We start from the raw sequence: 19,917 nt of genomic DNA on the forward strand, positions 1-19,917 counted from the left end.
TGCTAAATTGATTGCCTTCTTCCACTAGATGGGGCTTTCTTCATTGATGAGTTGAACCATTACTTTTCCTTAAAATGCTTTTGTCTACATGCACATGCATGTAAGTGTACACGTGCCTCAGGTATCAGAGCCCTGAAATGTGTTGTTTTTTTTTTCCCCCCCTCGCCTTATCTGTGGGAGTGCAATTTGCAATTTTGGTGCTTTTCAGTAGAAATGGCCCAGTGCAACAGTTGGTGGTGTTAAGGCACCAGGATCATTTTCTGATGCAGTAAATTCTATAGCGTCCTTGTACGAGCACATCGATTAAATGTGATGGCCACTCTTAAATAGTGGGCTTGGTCGGATGGGAATCTGTCACCATTTGGTGGGTTTTAGGCTGTGAATTATACAGAAGGCAGAGAAGTGACACAAGCAGAATGAATACTCTGTGTAACTTCAGCTCTGCTCATAACAGTTTTGCAAACTTTTCATATGCTTCTCAGTGAGCATGACTTTTCAGATACTCCAGACATGTCAGGCTGGTTTCTCTTTTGCAGTGTAACAGTATTTTTTTTATTTTTCTGCAATGCTGCAAAATGTCTTTCCATTATTTAATTAGGTTAATAACAGGCATCTATGTATAGAATTTGGCAAATGACATTTCTGAAGACTGTGGATGATAAAATGTGTTTTTCCCACAAGTACTTGCTCATTATGTATTATTTGTGTCATTGCTATGTCATTGTCTAGTTACTAAGGTGCCAGGTTTTGGTTTTGATCTGGTACTTCCCAATTGCTGTCCTTATGAATTTCCAGGAACATCTATCTACTCCATACCTGTTTTTTAAAAGCTAAAAGTAACACATGTACTAGTCCTTCCAGCTACAAAATGATAATCCCTCTGAGCATGAACCTGCCCACCTGCCCTGCTGGGGAGGGATATCTGCCACCAGAGTTGAGAAAAGTAAGCTACCTCTCTTCAGAGCAACACAGTGGTCCCAAAGATGTAGTCATCATTCAGGTAGCAAAACAATTTCATTTATATAGTTTTACCTTAATGAGAACGAATGTCCAGCTGCCCTCATGTGGGTGCCATGGCTTGCTTTCCTCCAGGCAGGTTCCTGTTTTCCCTGTTCGATGCTTCACCTCTACCTGTTTGTCAGAACCTTCTCTTTCTTTTCTATCTTCCACCTCCCCACTGGGGAAGCTTACATAAACTCACTGCCACTATGTAAAGGAGAAATTTTAAGTATACAGACATTTTTTGGGCATAACCACAGGACCACACAGCCTTGGTTCTAAGTCCATCATACATGTGCTTTTCTCTCAGCTGCCCAGGCTGACAGAGTCGTATTCTACGAGGATTTAAAAGTGAGTTTTGATCCAGGTGCTTTTCAGTGTTCTTTGAAGTCCTAGACCGTCCATTTGAAAGCAAAATATCTGAGTATCCTTAGGACTCGAGGTTCAAACAATTTCTGACTTGAATATGTTAAAAAGGATAAATGAAACCTGGATTTTTTGCCTTTTTTTAAAAAAACATATGCAAATACATATTCTCCTTTATTTGAGATCATATTATTTTTAAAATTTTTTTCAGTTAATGCGTTGTTTTAATATGTTTCCGTCTGCTCTCCCGTATTTAAATCATCTTTCTATTTACAGTCAAGCAGGATGACAAAAAATAACTGTGGTATCGTTGTGAATCAGTGGAATTTTCCTGCATTTCTCCCCTGATGACTCGTCTGACTCCTAGAGAGCCAAAATGCTTTTGCATTTTTGCTTGCAAGAATGCGGTGGTTTCCCTCCTGCATTCCTGTATTTTTCCCTATCTTTAAGTCTCCCTGGGATTTGATTTTGTTTACTAGACAAACAGTAGCTCCAGCGTTGTGTATCAGGTCACAGATCACTGGCTGAAATTAAGGTTGCTGCATGCCTTGTTGAGGGTGGGTTAAAAAAAACCCCACGGCCTCGTGACAGTTGATCTAAATGTCTGTATTTGAGGGGAAAGGGGTTCTAGATCTCCTCAGGGTTTGCATTGTCGATTGTGTTTGGTTACTGCTTTGACAGCTGTTAATTTCTTCTCTTTCTTTAATGAAGAAATAATAATTTTTACGCTGGCCCTCTTCTCTGTTTTTTGGCACAGGAAGGCAGTCGTTGCTTGTTAACGTTGAAGACTGGTGGTTGTTTTTTAAAACTCGCAATGTCCCCAATTACTGCAGTTTTGTATCCTCAGATAAAATACCTTTTCTGCGAGGAGTCATAAAGATATGCTGTAACAGCTCATCCTCCCATCCCCCCCTTCTCCTTCAGTTATCAACAGTGCGTCAGTGGAAATTTCCACCCTTTGCTAATGTGAGAGAAAGCACGAAGTTGCAAAGCAGCCTTTGGAGGAAAAAAAAAAAAAAACCCATAACTATTGCCGTTTTAGGAACACAATGAAAAGCAGCATATGACTTGCAAGCAGAAATGAAATTAAATTCTGGAGAAGTGAGACTGAAACGGTGCAGCAAAGAGCATGGTTTGCATTACGAACCAATGCTCTTGCTAAGGGAAGGGGGCATGAAGGTGGTGGTGGATCACCAGTGGGAGTGTCAGCCCCCATCCTCCTTTCTGTTAGTTGCGACTGTGAGGGGATTTGGAAGACTTCTTCCCGAGGAAAAGAGTTAAGTGTCGTCTGTTAAGTTTACCAGTGGCTTTTAATGGCTTTAACAGAAAATACAACTTTCCCTTTTTAAAGGGTGTGCATCCCTCAGATGTTGCTCTGCAGTATTTCTAATGAATTGTCCAAGCTTAAAAACTGTTTCTCTGCCTAAACTTTTAACGGGGTGACATCTCTTAATTATAGAGGCCAGAAAACAGTAGGCAGTTCAATTTTCCAAATGTATTAAGCTGAATCCTGTTCCTTATTGAAGCCTGTGAGGATTTGAAAGGAGGACTGAGCCCACCAGAGTTCTTTCAGATCCTCTTGAGGCAAGTTACTCCTGTAACTCTTGGTAGCCCTGCTGCAGTCAGAGGAGCAGAACCTTTGTTGACGTGACCTGGCACTGGTCCCTTGGCTTCAACGATGCTCGGCCACAGCCTGCACCAGCTGGGCATCTGTTCTGGAGGACTCATTGCTTCAGCATGAGCTGCGGGGAGATGTTTTTGTCCTAAGACCCCTCACATACAAGAATTCAGTGCTTCGGTCTGGTCTTTCTGAAAAAGACTCCAGAGCTGAATTGTGACTATTAACATAGAGGTCTGTGTTAAGAGTTTCAGCATTGGATGTCTGGCTAAGGAGAAGCTTCTTCACCATGTTTTCCACGGGTGGACTCCACCCTTGTGCAGTAATCCAGCATGTGCTATTTGAGTAATTTCTGGCCTGATGGATCTCTTCTGTGTGTGATATTGTTGGTGTTACTTAGTGTAACACGTTTAGTTGGACGAAAATGAACTCTGTGCAGCATGAAGAACATGAGTGTCTCTGTTGTTGATGACCTCATCTGCTGTTCAGACTCCCACTTCTGGTCTCGGGGACTTACCATTCAAGATTACCTTTACGAAGATGGACTGTGAAGTGCGATGCTTATGCTATAGTTGACTTAGTAAGAATCCATGCTTCTTGTGGAACAAAGTCCTCTCTGTTACGTACAGTTGTTAAATCAAACAGATCTTGGTCCTGCTTGGATAATATGACTTCATTTACAGGATATCACTTTCAGGTTACAGTGATGCTTCGTGAGGAGGTGTACTTGAGAGGACTAGGAGAAAAGGGAAGCTTTAATAAGATGATGCGTAAAGATTGAGATGAAATAGCTAGGTGGGAAGTGCTGTGCTGTGCATTTAGCCTTTAAATTACCTTGGAAACGAGGTGAGTGGTTCGTTCTCTTCAGCACGCTTTCTGAGACAGTTGCAGTGTCTTTTTACTATACTGTAGTTAGTGCTATGCCAAATGCAGACAAAGTAATTAAAAAGTATTCTGGTTACAGCTCTGTTGACAATGCTGGTTCATTCACAGCATTTCAAGGGAGGAGGGATGGCCAGTGACATGGCTCACTCATTTTTCGCATTAGTGTGATGGCTGGCACTAAGTTGCTCATAACTTGCGGGAAAAGCAGACCTGATGTTGCTGATGAATTTAAGGTACATGTCATATTAAGAGATGGTATGTGAATTTGCATATCTGAGATTAAGTTAGTGTGTAGTCATGTCCCTTGTCTGAAATGGGGCCCATGAGGTGCAGTACACCTCTGAGGGTACTGGAGTTTTCCATTACCATTCAGCTCCGAAGCAGACCTTTAAAGGAAGAATTGTGCCTGTATGTATATAAGCTTGAGGTGTTTCACACTGGCATCTGTTCCCAAAAAAAATGATGTCGTGAATTTGAAGGAGGAGGATGCATGTTGTAACTGGAATGAATGTGCCACCCTACCTTTTTTTTAAGACTATTCAAATCAAGGTGTGGAAATGAATGAATAGGTACAAGAAGAGTAAGCTCTCTTTAATCTCCTTGGGTAAGCAGTGCTGTACAACAAAAAAAAGTTCAGGCTCAGCCTGTTTCAATTGAACTTTTCTTATTTGAAATCAAGATAGTACCGAGCTTTTATTTCAAACAATTCTGTTACCAAGATGTCAGAAAAAATTAGAAAGTTTAATTTAAGAAAGCTCATAGAACAGTTACTTGAATTAACGTTGTTGCAGTACAGGTATTTTTTTTTTTTTATTATTGTGTGTATGTTTCTCGTTGCAGGTATTTTTTGATAGACTTAGAAGGCCCACCTTCAATTGTATCGACCATGATGGATCATTTAGGACGTGATATTGATGTAATTAAACGTGCTTTTATAAAGCATCCTGTATCAAAGACAGAAGAATGCAGTGGCATAATCCCAGTCGACTACGAAGATAAACTAATTGCCAAGAAGAAGTGAATAGCGTGTTTGAAACTTTTTAAAAGTCTTTTTTATTCCTGCTTTGGAAAACAATTGTGATAACTAATGTCCATCAAAAATAATCAGTTTTGACCATGTGATATGTGTGGTATAGTACACTATCTTGAGTTATTGTAACATGAGGATTCTTTTTGTTTAAAATAATTTGAATAGACAATCTGTATGCTTATCTTGATATTTGACAGCTTTAAAAATTGATTTTCTTTTCTCTTTGAGAGTTACATTGATAATGAAGATTTGTCCATCATCAGAATGCTAAAAATAGCATTCCCTTCCGAAGACAGATTACTTCAGAATATGTATATTTACATAAGAGATTAAGAAGTCTACAGTGTAAATATAGCAGTGTAAGATGTGATTTGTTGGAGGGTGGGTTTTTTTGCTTGTTTTTGGAAAAAGGTAATAAAAGCATGATTAAAAATAAAACTTGACTCATTTTTTTAAAAGCAGAAAAAGTACAAGAAAAAATAACTTACACTGCCAAAAGACACGTCATACTTATTTCTTTAAGGTAATAACTGTTCAAAGTACAGGTAAAAAATTATTCTCTATAAAAAAGGCTTCCAGGTGGCATAGAGAATAACCATGCTTATGTATGAACAGAAGAATAAAAGATGCTTTGTTTTACCATCAGCTAGACCCAGATGGACATTTCAAACTGAGAAAAACGTCAGAACAAAGGGTCTTAACGTACATTCTGTCTATTTGCTCTTTCGAAAACAGGAGGAAAATGTAATGCATGTGAAAGATGACATTAACGTAGTATGACCTCCTGCAGGTCGGGCACAAATTCAGTAGTTTCCAGAGGATCTCCATATTTCCCTCATGCTACTGAAGGAATGCACTGGCCGTTTCTCCTTCTGAAGAAACATGTGTATATAGTTATTTCTGTAGAAGAAAGTAAGTTGACATGGATACATTATGCACAGAGGATATTCTTTACCTGAATGAGCTTCATCCAGAAGCTGTCGCCTCTGGCACTCCAGCGTTGTGTGTTGCCAAAGGGAAGGCCAGTTAGGAGGCCGAGGGCAGATTCCCAGAGGTGATAGGTCTCTTTGGTGTGACTGCTCTCTAGTGTGCTGTTTCATCACGAGTTTGTCTTTTTCGTGGAGGTATCAGGGTCATTTATAGGGGGGGAATGCTGCTTTTTTCTTTGGATGCAGAACTTCGGTGGAAAAAGAAACCAATGTTTCTTCTGAGTAACTTTTTTAAATGAAAAAATGCATTAGAAAAAGGAAAGAGGAAATTTTCTTTCTGTAAATCTTTATTTAGGAGGCATGAATGTGTGTGGTTTTGTGTTTATTTTTTTTTCTCTGGTGTTTTTTCTGTTTTTAAACCTGCATTTCTTTTAAGAGCGGGCTGTCACATTTTGTCTCTTCATTCCTAGAAAAGATGTTGGAAGAATAGAGGGAATGCACTACACGCTTACTGAAGCTGGATCTATGTTAGGTGTGCTTTTATTTTTGCAGTTACTGCCAGCTTCGATCATGTGGTTGCTGTCTGCACTGGTGCCTGCTCCAGGCGGGGCTTGTCTTATCAATGATTTTTGCTTGTAGGACAGACCTTCCTTCCATACAGGTACGAGCTTAGCGAGGAGGAGCTGTAGGTTTGTTAAGTCTATGGTATGAGTTTGGCTCCCTGAGCTGCCCTTGCTGGTGGGCTGCTGAAAATTCAGCGTAGAATTTTTTGCAGTGCAAAAAGTGCAAACTACAAGTCGGGAAATACAGAATGCTTTAAAGAATGTGTTTTACTCAAAAGTCTCTCAGAAGCTTTTCTGAAATGGAAAGTGAACAGAAAGCCTGTAGTTTAGTCACTTTGCCTCTGGCTAGGACTTTAAGCCTTAGATTTCATTTGGGTAGAAAGGAAAGCTTTCCACTTCACAAAATGAAAAAGATTGTCAACAGAGGCTGTACGCATATAAATGTTTTATGTTTGTCTTTATTCAGTTTCCTTTAGCATAGTATTAAATTTTGCATTTAATTTGTTCCAATTTCTAGGTTGATGCCTGAATTCAATAGGAAAATCCTAGATGCTCATTAGAGATGAGCTTGTCAGGTTATTATTAAATATGAGACGTTATTTGTTGCGAATTAGGACTTTTGGTCAGTCAGATGTTCATGCCCCTCTTTTCTGTGGGGCCTGTTTCTGATCTTAACAGAAGATTGATGGATGTCAAGAGCAGAAGACTTGGGCTCCTGAGTCAGCTCATCCCAAGAGCGGATCAGCAGTAGCACACTTCTCGGAGCCTCAGCTGATCCACAAAAAAATACAGCAGTGCTGGCTCTGAAGGAAAGTGGTCTCCAGCAGGCCACAAAACAAGGAGTAAGGTGTTACCAAGCCTGTTTTCCTGTCTTCTGAAGTACCGAATGTGCAGAGGGGAGTGACTGAAAGTTGTCTTTGCCTTTGGGCTAGAAACACTGACCACTGAAACCAGTGGCCACGAGCAGAGCTGTGCTTGCCGGGCTGGTGCGTGGTTACGTAAGCACTGGTGCTTTCTCAGCAATACGATTTATTTATAAAAGGTCTGCTGAATAGCTGGCTCTCAATTGGATGTACTATTTTCTTCGTAATTGATAGTTTCTAATATGAATATTTTATTTATTTTTTTTTTTAATAGGGGGTAGGGTGGAGCAGGCTAAGGAAGGATCTTGGGTTGCAATTTGTTTAGCCCAGTCAGCCACCCAGACTGGTAGTTAGCTATTTTGGGAAGCTAATGCATAACTGTGTGCTCCTTCTCTCTCAATAGCTGTAAACGCAGGACTGGACACTGGAATCTATCAGAAGATTTAAACAGTTCTGGGTTTGAGCAAATGGTCTTGAGTTGTGCCATGGAAGAAAGCGAGTAACTGTACCCTGAATGGCCATAAATTCTCCCTGCAGAGGAAGGGGAACCTTAGCATGTCTTTCAGATGTGTTTACCTTTTTGATTGTCGATAGCCAGTTTATCCCACTGGGCTGTAACCAACTCTTGATCTCCAAGAATAGAATTTCAGGACACTGTGGTGTTGCTGGAGAGTCACAAGAGTCTGTGTAGTCAAAGCATGGCCAAATACCTAAAATGTCAAACTCCATTGGCATTCCCAAAGGTCTAAACAGTTTCAATACCAGTACTTTAAATTTTGTTTACCAAAGAATCTGATAGTGAAGCTCTTCAACCCTTCCTTAGATTATGTTCCCAAGTGTATAAAATAAGTAGTTTTGTGCTTCTAGATACTCTGGGGTTTTTTGTTTGTGGATTGTGAGGATACACTGAGTTGGTTAAGTATTAAAATAACATCTGGCAGTTCTCCTGGCTCAGGAATGTTTTCTGTGTCTTAACCTTCAGCAAACAAACGAGCACAAGTGGTTTTATGGTGAAGATCTTAGGTATGCCTTCAATCACTCCGTTTTCCTGACTTTTTTCTCTTTCTCAGCTGAATCTTGCACTCTGGAGGTTTCTTCAGCAGACTGAAGGCTCTGCACCCTCAAAGCATTCAGCACTCTGCTTGCAAAGCACTCGCTGTGGCTGCTGGCTTGACCTCAGGAGGTTTGTGCGTGCAGTGATTTGCTCCCATGGACCTAGAGCCTGTGCGTCTTCTGTACATCTGACTAGTCTGTCAAAATCTTGGTTATTGATAGCGTAAGCTTAAAGAATTTCAGGATCCTCAGTGTCAGCAGAATATTTCTGTCACTAAATGTTTTAATGCCGCTCTGAAAATCATCTTTCAGCTGGACTTCTACTTAGGAGTAAACTGTTGGAGCTGCAGGCTGAGCTGGGTACAACAAATGCGCAGGGCTGTGTTGCTTTGGAAATCATCCGAGGAGCAGTTAGAATGGCAACAGTCGACATGACTCATGGGCTCCTGCTGTTGAATCTAGGCTTTGATCACTGAAACACATCACCTGTCACTTAATGAGATCAGTTTCTGTTTAGTAAGTTGCTACACTCTGTTATGAAGGAAGGCTTTGAAATTCAAAGCAGTCCTGTTGGAGTCATAGAAATTTCTCTTAAGACGTGACCAGTCTGCTACACATTATTTCTGCTCCGAGAGGCTCCTAGGATCTGTCCAGCACTGCCAGTGTCTCCAGCACAAACGTTCAAGAGTCATAAGGCAAACCCCCCAGATATTTTGAACTCGTGGCATGTAATCATGGCCTTGAAAATCATGAGTATTGTTTAAAACATGAGGTTCATTTTATTGGCCTCTTAGATTTTATGATTCACTTTTTTCAAACTTTGTTGCTGGCATGATTTTCACATAACGTCTGACTGAAGAGCTCTCAGAAAAACACAAGCTCTAGCAAATGAGATGCTTGATAAATTCATTGCGACTGGTGCCATGTCCCTCCACCCACTGAAACAGAACAAGGGAAATTAAAAAGGGAATCATTATTGTGTCCTTTCCTAGAATTCTGAGGTTCAGATAGGATAAAAGTGAGAAATGACGTGGAGCCAAAACATGCATTTTCTCAACTGCTGCACGAAGGGAAAATTAAAAATGTGTCATTCCCCATGACCTATGTAATGTGTTGCTTTCTTAGTGCCGCTTCAACAGACCTTTAACAACATGCAGGCTGCAGCTCGTGGACTACCTTAGGCTAATGCTGCTCCTCTTTGCACAGCTATTTGTGCTATGCTGCGGAGGAGTGGGAGAGTCACCACTTACTGAATGCTGGTTAAGAGGGGGAGTGATGCATTGACAGATTCCAGTTCTGGAGTATTCAAGGTTGCCTTCTAAAAGTGTTTTCAATGAGAGGTAATGCTCACTGTAAACCTGGGAGAGTTTTCATCCCTGTTATTTTTGCACTGTGCTTAGGCTGCCAAATCAACCTTGTTTGGAGAATGCTAACTGACACAGAAAATCTGGCTTATTAAAATCTTCAACACATTTATGTTAAGGATAATTTTGGGGGATAGTGTGGCTCCACTGAATCAGTAAGAGGCCTCTGGCTGAGTTTTGCAGGAGCAGATGTATCCTGACAGTACGATGCACTCTCTCCCAAGCGGAATCCCTTAGCCACCTTAGTGGGGTTTGCAGACTGCTCAACTTTTGTTGATAAAGATTGACACGATGCTTCCACGCCGGGGCTGGTTGGTGCATCTTGGAGAATGCCTAATGCACACAGGGCTCTCACAGAGCTTCTGACTGTGGTAATGAGGGAAGTTCAGCTCGATTCTCTGCCGAGGGCTGATGTGAAAGTTACATGCAGGGAGAAAAAGGCATTAATTTTGAGTTTCCCTTCAGAATTCACCTTGGAAGCAGCAGTGGGGTGAGGCAGGGTGGAGAAGGCTTGTTGCATACTCGGTGTTCTCACAGGCTGTCTGCTCCACTGTTTTTTGTATGTGATGGGCAGAATGAAAATGTCATCTATAATCTGTTCCATCTGTATGCATTGGGTTTGCATTGGTACCTGGGATATACATGACTGAGGAAAAAGTAAAGAGCAGGATGTTCATTATCTTATTACTGCATGGGCATCATTCCCATTCCCTTGCTCAATGAGTGGGAATGTCGTGAAAGAAATACGCTCTCACCTTAAATGTCAAGGAGACCAGCATCGTAGAAGGGCTAGGAACTGTAGCACTGGGGTGGAGGGGTGAATGAGGCTGAGCATCTCATTTAACAGCAAGTGGCTGCAGCCATGGTCATAACAGACAGCACGGGGTGAAAAGTGAGATGGAGAAGGGTGGCAAAGGAGTAAAGGGTCCATGTGGAGAAGCTGAAGGTACCCATGCTAAGTACAGGCCAGAGAGGCGTGTAGGAATGTTGGAGGGGAAAAAACAAAGCGCATACGTCTCTCCTGTCCTGAAGCAATCTGTATGTTTGCACAGAGGAGTACTGGAAGAAGCTGGTGGGTATGGGTCTGTGCCCAGCATGCTCAATGTGTAGACAGAAGACTTGTGCTGCATCAGCATGCTGGAGGAGAATCAAACCAAAATTGTTTGATCCTCCAACTTGCTAACTATGAGGCAGGGTAGGATATTGCAAGTTGTACCAGCCGCTGGAAAGTGCAAATGGTTTGCTTTAGTAATCCCTGTAATCCCCTATAAATAATGCCGTCCCTTATATTGATGAAAAAAAATTACATAACAGCTACATCCAGCCAAAGGGAAAAAATAAACTAAACGAAAAATCAACCAGTGCCCTCGTGATGCTAGTCAAATTCATCTGAGCCGCATTAGGAGAGCTTAGTATTCCTGCCAGAGAAAGGAGGACTATCATCAGGAAGGAAAATCTGCATAATCTTGGGCTGTAAAAGTAGTTTTCAAGAAACTTTAGACCCTGAGGCTTTGTCAGGATGCAGGCTGAGCTAGAAGGTGGGAGACTGGTATGTGGGGTGACATTCAACTACTCGTTCATGGTGACTTTCACCCTGGGGTTCCTATACTGGCCTCCAGGTCAGTAGCAGCTGCCCCTACTTTGTTGTGGAGGCTTTTCCATGTTCTATGTGCGTGGAGAAATTGCTACGGGCTTACACTGATACCCTCGTTAAGCTTCGCTGAAATGTGATTTAGTGGATCAGGAGATAGAGCTGTGAAGGGTTTCCCTCTCCGGGTTGGATATACTGGCAGAGCTGCTGGGAGATATCTGTAATGCATCTGAAGGAAACTTTATTCTCTGGTCAGAGAATTGAAAAAGGACCAAGATTTGGCTTCAAAAGATAACGTGTATTTGTTCAGTGTACACTTATATGCTTGGGGTTGTCCTAAGATCTTACTGTGTCTCAGGCTGTGCTCTGGGCTGCAGTCCTCAGGGAGTCACCTGTGATTGACAGAGCTGACAGTAATGTCCATTTGATTGTCCTTGGATATACCGTAGAGGTTATGGATTGAACAGAGAGACATGGCCAGTGAGTGCTGGTGCTGCACCTGCCTTTCTCCTTCCTCCTTCCCTGCCTTAGCCACCTCCTGAGCAGCGCTCCCCACCATCCTCTGCTACCCCTGCCCAGAGACTGCCAGCTCCACCACCTGAACTTCTCATAAGTCGTGGGCTTATACATTGGTGGCAAGCCAGAATAAGGTGTGGGCAGGTGGCCTGTGGCAGAGATCAGATGTGTCGCAGATGCTGGTAAATGTGTAGGCCAGAGCTGGAGTCACTTTGTGGATCCTCATCTGCGCCTCCTTCTCCGTCCCCAAGGGACGAGTGCATCACCTTGGTTGGGCTCAATAATCTTAAAGGTCTTTTCCAACCTAAATGATTCTATTATTCTATGATTTGGTGTCTCCATGTGCTGGGAGGTACGTTCCCACATCAGGCAGCCAGTCCCTGCCTGAGTTGGAAACAGCACTGGGTGGGCTTGTCCCTCTGCAGCACTCTGGCTTTGCAGCTTAAGTCCCAGGGTGGGTGGGACAGGGAGGATGGGGAGCAAGAGCCTTGCACATGACAAAATGGTGGCAAGCCTGTGCATGCGTTGCTGTGCCGACTGGTGCTGCCCGGGCTCTGTGTGGGTGGAGGAAGTCCATGGGCTTGGTGACAGGATGAGCAGCAAGTGGGACTTGCCGCTGGTGCCGAATCTTGCTGCGGTCCCCCAGCACTGGTGCGCTGGGTGATGTGCAACCTTGGAGGAGACGCGCTGTCTGTGACAGGGCAGGGAACAGTTTGGGTGTGCGGTGGTTTGGCCAGTGCTGTGTTATCCTGTGGGTGTGTAAGGGGTTTGGGCAGCTCTGGGAAAGCCACTGATGAGGCTCCCAGCCCGTTCTACAAACTGAGGGGCTCTTGTGGCATGCCTGCAGGCAGCCTGAGGCCAGGGCAGCACAGAGAGTCAGGGAAGGGGTGCCGGGAATCATGCTGACAAGGTAGCGTAGACGCAGCCCGTCTTTCCAGTTGAAGAGGGCTGCGACAGGTTTCTCTGATGACTTTCTGTGCTCGGTGGGTGAATCACTACTGAGAAGTAGGACACTCCTGCTTGTGTGGGTCTCTGCTGCCGGCTTCTCCACAGCCTCTGCTGACACTGAGTAATCGCTCGGAGATGAGTGGGGCCGATGACCGTGAAGAGGATTGTAAATCACAGCGTTATAATCGCTCCTGCACGTGACATTCCTCTTGACCTCTGGGAACTCTAAAAACAGCTGTGGCCTAAAACCCCCAGTTAATTGCACTGTGAAGAGCAAGAGCCCCCTCTGAGTTTGTTATGATTTGAATTACATGGTCCTTAAATGCTGGCATTTAAGGAAGCACAATAGCGATCTTCCTCATGTGAGAATCCACAGCAATGTTATGGGTTCTTTTAATGGTAAATGTGGCCAACCCACTGAAGCCAGTTGGAGTCCGTGGTAGATGGTTTCAACAAAAGTATTTGCTAAGGTATTTTTGTGAAGATGAAAATTAAGAAGTCCAGATGGTCAAGCAAGGTATCTTGTTCTTGGAAACGCATATGCTTTGTTTTATTCCTCTGCCATTGTTTTCTGCTTGGCTCTAGGGGAGAATGTGTTTTTACTTTAGCTTGCCCTATTAATTTCAATCTGACTGCTTAGTTGCACAAAGTTAAGTGTATACCTGAAAATGAGCAGAATCAGCAACTTGCTTGTTGTCATCCAGGTCCAAAAACCAGAGCTTTCTGCAGAATTCTTCCTAAAAGATTTCTAACAAACTTTCCTTGAAAAATCATAGGTTGGTTGGTTGTGGTTTTTTTTAAATCCTGAAAATAAAGTCTAGCAGGTTACCTGCATACTAGTTATTTCCTCATTCAAATGCCAGCTTTTTCTCAGGTCTGGGTGAAAGTAAAAATTCTGGAAGATTTTACTGAGAGTTCAACTGTTTTGACTTTGATCACAGCTAGCAACAAAGTTATTTAAAAAAAAAAAAAAGCAACTCTTGGCAGACAGAAGACATTCTAGGTGGGCCAATTAACTTTAATGAGTTTTCTCCTCTTTGCTATGTGTGTCCGTTATTTGAAAATACCTTGTGGAGTTCAGTTGAGAGCCTTCTGGAGTTTATGGAGAGCCTGCTGGCATCTCTAGGCTTGCATGTTTGTAGTCATGCTTAGGGAAAGATAAAGAGTTTTTTCTGACTTCAGATAAACAGACACCATTTTTTTTCTGACATCTTTCAAAGTTCTATCCCTTACTTGGAGGTCGAACAGAATTTCAGTGGAAATGCCTGAATCCTTTTTTTCCCTTGTCCAGTTCTTTGTACGTTTTCTACAGTGCTTTTTACCATAAAGAAGTTCAATTTTATTTTTTAATTTGAGCCTCATTTTCAGGAAACAAACTGTTTCAAACAGGACATGTCAATCCTCTCTCTATTGTAGGAAACTCTGCAATTCAGAGGTACTTGCACTTACTTGACTTTCAAGCTGTTCCAGGTGCCTTTCTATAATTAGATTAATTCTCACATATTCTTCTACACTTCTCATATCTATTCTTCAGTGCATTCCTGAATCAATTTCTTCTCTTCGAGTTCTTCTAATTGAGCGCTTCTATCATTGTCCTTGGCCAGTGAGCTGTTAGAGGAACTTTCTGTCATGTCCTCTGAAGAGATTATGGAGATCAGTTGAGGTGTAGAGCAAGTCTCAAAGCATTTCTTTAGAACTGCACTCTCCTGGCTTCATAGAATCATACACACCTTAAGGGCCAGAAGGTGCCTTTCATCATTTTGTTTAATTTACTGGCTATCACAGACTCTACTTATTGCCATACTCCAACTTGTTTTGAGTTGGCCCAGCAAGTTCGGTTTGGCGTAGGTTTTCTCTCTGAAAGGTCGCCAAACTTCAAATGAAGATTTCAAGTGAAAGCTAATCTAGTCTCTCCTCTGGAGAGCCTCTTCCACCAGTTAATCACTCTCACTGATTAAATATGAGTTTTGTTTCTGCCTGGCTTCCTACAACTTGCCATCTGTTTGAGAGAGGCAGATTCCCACTTTTGGGTTTGAGAAATCTATGGATTTAGTTTCTGAAATGCATCTTCTCCTTGTCTCATGTACCTTAAAAAAACCAAAAAAAACCCCAAAAAAACAAAAAGAAAGGGAAGATGAAATCTCTGGTTCTTCTCTCTCTCAATGACATGATAAAAGCAACTGATCTAATATCAAATATTGTTAAGGTAGTGCTTTTTAGATGCAGGGCTTTTCCAGATCTGCCCACTGCCTTTGCTACCCTTCACACCGTCTCTGGTGTTGCTTTTGTAGACAATCTTCTCTGCATCCTCCACTGTTGGAAGAGTGAAAGAAGCACAAAGCAGAAGGGGTAATCTCAGAACAAAGGCGGCACGGGGCACTGTGCCTGTCACCTTCAGAAGTGGAAGTCAAGCTGTGTTCATAAGAACACTTGTTTGTCAGTCTTATACTGCTCATGATTATGTTTCTCTGATGTACAGCTTCCCAGTAGTAGAAACAGTCTTACGAGACGCTTTGCAGGAAAAGTCATCTATATTTATATCGCTATTATGTTTATTTGTAGCTTTGTATATATTACCAGCAAGCAAGTCTATTCCTTCCAAGAGCCTTTCCCTGGAGGATCAGTAGGAGGAAAGATATCTCATTTAACAAGAGAAAAAGGGAAAGAATCTGGGGAAATAAAAGATACCAAACTTGGAGTAAGGGAAAGTAGAATGGCCAAACTTGACATTTTTCAGTAAAAAAAGGTAGAGACTTGAAGCAAAGGAAAATAATGAAATAGTTTGAGAAAATACTTGACTAAAAGACCCAAGTGGTCTAATCAGAAAGAACAACATTCAAGAGAGAGAGAGGAAATAAATGAATTACAGAAATAAATCATCCAAATTATGGCTTTCAGCACTCTCATATTTAATTTCCTAAGTTGTCCATAAATTATTCAAGATCAAAAGGTATAAATACAGAAAATATATGTGTAGTATCCAGTTGCTTTAGGCCTTATGTTCACACTTCAGCCCGAACATTCTGTTCACCCTCCCTGTGTGTTGGCTTTCTCTGGCCCTTACCTGGAGTGTAGAAATTTGCTTACTAGGTTGGAAAGGGCCCATGTAGGAGAGGATTAGCTCACACTCAAGCTCTGCTCCTGTGGGCACTTTTGATGCTAACAGCTCACACCACTTACACCTCCAAGCTCAGGTCTGGACTCCAGGTGAACCACCTTGACAGTGTAGACAAAGTAAAGGTGACCAGAGATCGTAGAATCATAGAATGGTTTGGGTTGTAAGGGACCTTAAAGATCATCTATTTACTATTCCAGCTGAGAGATCTGCCTGACTAAGGTGGCCCTTGTGTGCTCCACCGCTTCCAGTTTGCTGGCAAAGAACTGACTGCTGTGTATTTGGACTGGCGTGGCCAAGAAAACTCCTGTCCTCTGCAGATGGGCATGCTGCAAGTTGGACTGGAGAAGGTAAGAAGACAGAGCAAGGCCTGATGGCAAGAACCTGAATGGTTGTGAAAGGCTAGGGTTTTATATCTAATAACCCTGTATCTGAATCCAGGAGAAACTCTCCTGCCTCAGGTCACTTCCCCTTGCACAGGAGACTTTCCTTACACTGAACTCTTGGCATTTTTCTGAAAGCTTAAGTTTGCTTACTTGTCTGGGGACAGCTACTAGGGCTTTAGTTTCACTGTAAAACAGTTTCCAACTGTTTGCCCAGCAGTAAGAAGTTCTGCACTGCTTTGCTCTCTGCAGCCAGCTGTAGAAGATGCTGCCCCAGTCTGCTGACATTGGACCAGAGGATCATGCTCTGGGTTGTAGCTAACTACAACAGGGAACATCCTTCTGGAAAAGTCACTCAGCTTCCATACTTGTGTGGAAAATTGCCTGGGAAAGGACTGGCATTGGGGTAGTGTGATAAGATCTTAAGGCTGCAGAGTGCCCACTGCAAGGCAAGCAATGGTAACTATAGGTCATGTAATTCTCTGCCTACTAGCTTTTCCTGCAGAGAGTTTGTCCCACCCTGAGTCCGTAAGCTGTTCAACCCAGGATATCTGGAATTTAGAGCCTCACAGGTATGTAGGTACTTGGCTTTCACTGGAACTGCTGCCTAGGTTTCTCATAGGGCCAGGACCTGACCACCCTGTAAGTCCCTGCAGGAAATCTGGGTCAGTGCAGTTCCAGTGTGGTGATGGATGTTTAGATAAGAGGTACATATAGGTCTGTAGACGAATACTCAAGAGTTGCTCTGTTCCAGCAAGGACAATGAAGATGCTCGAGGGCATGCTGTTACTTTCCCTAAATTATCTCCTACTTTGCACTGCTGCTTTAAAAAAAAGGTTTTATTTCCTCTGCTGGGCAGCTGCACCTCAGGAACAGGCAGGAATGTGCTAATGTGCATGTGTGCTTATACGGTTTTGCAGAACCAGCAGAGTTTTTAAAACTCTTTGAAAAACACTTGGTGATGAAAGGCTGCATCTGAGCGTGTGTCATTGTAACCCGTACGAGCTTTATAGAGGCACAGAAATGTAATTAACTGCTTATTTTAAAAGCAGGTGTCAGAGTTTCCCTTCATCTAATGCTCTGTCATTCTCAGGTTGTGAGAAAAGTCTCCTTCGTTTCTCATCATCGAGAGCTGTGCTGAGGGTAAGATCTGCAGGGAGATGTTACAACATGAGCAAGCCTCCCCCCATCAACACCACCACGTATTAATGAAATGATTTGCTGTTAGATCAGGGACAATATTAAGACACAGATCTTGTGTCCTCCAGCTTCAAATGTTTATTTCCCCTGAGAAGATGTGAGGTTTTGTTGTCACGGCCAGACACTGCCTCCGACCTCAGCCCGCTGCAGAGTCTGTACGGAACAGGTTCTCCAAATCCAATCTCGAGCACGGCGGGGGGCTGCTTCTGGTGATGAAGCTGTTTTCTCTTCTCCACACTTCATTAGGAGAATATCTTCCATTTATGTAAATGGGCTTCCTCACTTCTCAGGCTCTCTGCAAGGCGGGGAAAGAGAGGAACCGTGCACCCAGCTGACTCTGACTGTCTTCCTGCCAACACCTTACACTGTTCCCAGTGATAAGCACGGACATGTTCGTCCCTCATGTAAGAGCAAAGGGTGGCAATGGCCATGCCTGAAAAGCCTCGTGTCCACCTGGCTGCAGGGCTTGGCAGCCTGCAGTAGGAGAGGGCCCGGGGCACGCGGCAGTTTCAGGGTGTGCGGGGAGGGACAGCCGGGATGTGAGCCATGCCTGGCTGGTGACCACCGGACACTGGGGATTCGGGAACTATCATCCACCCCTTAGGACCCATTGCAAATGGTGTGTGGAGGCTCCCGAAACCTTTTTTTTGTTGAAACCTAGCTAGATAAAATCTGCCATGCAGTTCAGGCAACAGGAATTCTTGACTACTCTCTGAAAAATGCCACTGTTTCAGCACGTCACGTCGGCGCAGGTCTGCTGCTGGCTCTGAGATGCTGCCCGTCGCGGCAAGAATGTGCCTCTGCACAACCACAGCTCGCCAGGGTTTTGCCTCTTTTCTGCGCTTCCCAGCTGCAAATTCCCGTTTTATCTATGCTCGGCAGTGTAGTGGGTCTCTGTTGGGTCGCTGGAACAGACGGATGGCGTTTTGGGCTTTTTCCTTTCATTGCAGGGACATAGGCAGAGCTAAAGGTGTTGCATAAGTGTGTTTCCCTACAAATGAAAAATGTCACGAAGAGACTGTTCGTTGAATTTGGTTGTCTCAGCATTTTAAATGTTCTGGGCCAAATTACTTGAGTATTATCCCAGTATATTCCAGGTCACTTGAAGGTTCTTAGAGATAAGGCGTGATGGCTAATTAGTAGTAACACAGAAGTGTTTTAAAAAACAGAAGAATTTGGTATAATATATTTTTTATCACTTCCTTCTCTTTGAGAAAGACATTTTCCCAGCCAATTTTTTTTTTTTGCTATCCTCACAGAAGTGATCATATCAGCTTCAAAGAAAAATGCTTTCATCAGTAATACGGAGCCAGATTTGGGCTCAAAAATTGCAGCACAATGAAATGGATTGCTACTCTCTTCCTCCTGCTGTATATTTTGTTTTGGAAAATAGCCTAATTTTACATAATTGCAATGTTCTTTTTTATTTCAAAATACTTCTTCTTCTGTTTTATTTTGTATTTTTCATTGTTTTAAACTATTCCTGGGTATTTTATGCATTGTTAGCATTGATGTAGTACATACAGTATGACATGCAGTTCAAACATTCTATCACATTTTATTTTTTATTTTATTCTAAATTTCATTTACAGTAGCTTCTGCTCAGCGCTGACTGAAATATTTTATCTTCCTTTCTTTTCTGTGTCAAAGCATCAAACTATCCTACAAGAGAAGAAAATATGTTTTGATTGGTACTATGCAGCAACTGCCCTTAATAGTTTTAAAAGTAACACTTTTTGGTAGAATAGAAGGATATTTAAATCATAATATGTCATATTATGACATGTCGGTATTAGTCAGTGCATAATTCTATTGATTAGTCATGAAATAACAGGAAAATATGCAGTAAGAGAACTTCCATAAAATAGGATATATTTAAAAATGAAAATTCAAAGTCCTAAAATGGACTCTGGAAACCAGATAGCTCTTAATTCTTGTTTTCCTCCAGATTGTCCATTTATTGAGAAATTAATGAAATACTTGTTTTTATTCTTGCATCAAACCCAAATTTCAAAATGTCAAACTTTGATGAGAAAAGAAGTTCTGAGTTTCGATTAGCTTTGAAATGAACGTACGCTGTTAGAACTACAGTTGTAAGATGATCTCTGGTAATTTTCTTGTACTTGTTTGTATTTTATGACTTCATGCTGCTATACAAATGTTGCATAATATCAATTATCATCATACATGCAGAATTTTAGTTTTGTGAAACTTGCTTGTAGAGATTCTATGAGTAGAATAGAATTTCACTTATGGTAGAATTTAAAACTGCTAAGAAGCTCTATCCAGCATCTGAGACACAAGATCAATTTTAAGTATGTGCGTAAGTTCCTTTTGACAGCAAGAGAACTTAAGTTTGAGCCTACAGATAAGCAGCCGATCATGCTGGAAAAGCCACCACATTCCCCTGACCTCTCTTTTCCACTGAAATGCTTGTGGTATTCATGCCACTGCAGTGGCATGCTGTGCCAGGTTGATCATCCGAAAACCAACC

At 42.3% G+C, this 19,917-nt stretch overlaps 1 protein-coding gene across 1 annotated transcript in view; it reads left to right on the forward strand.

Moving 5' to 3' along the window:
* The window catches only part of MRPS6 (mitochondrial ribosomal protein S6), a 47,400-nt gene extending 42,082 nt beyond the window's left edge, over window positions 1–5,318 (forward strand). Inside the window, exon 3 of the mRNA XM_086617927.1 lies at window positions 4,709–5,318. Coding sequence (XP_086474053.1) covers window positions 4,709–4,889 — 181 coding nt within the window. The 3' untranslated portion in view covers window positions 4,890–5,318. The remainder of the gene's footprint in view (window positions 1–4,708) is intronic.
* The last annotated feature ends 14,599 nt before the right edge of the window (window positions 5,319–19,917 follow it).

The sequence above is a fragment of the Tauraco erythrolophus genome, chromosome 1 (assembly GCF_009769465.1).
Source record: "Tauraco erythrolophus isolate bTauEry1 chromosome 1, bTauEry1.pri, whole genome shotgun sequence".
NCBI classification, from domain to species: domain Eukaryota; kingdom Metazoa; phylum Chordata; class Aves; order Musophagiformes; family Musophagidae; genus Tauraco; species Tauraco erythrolophus.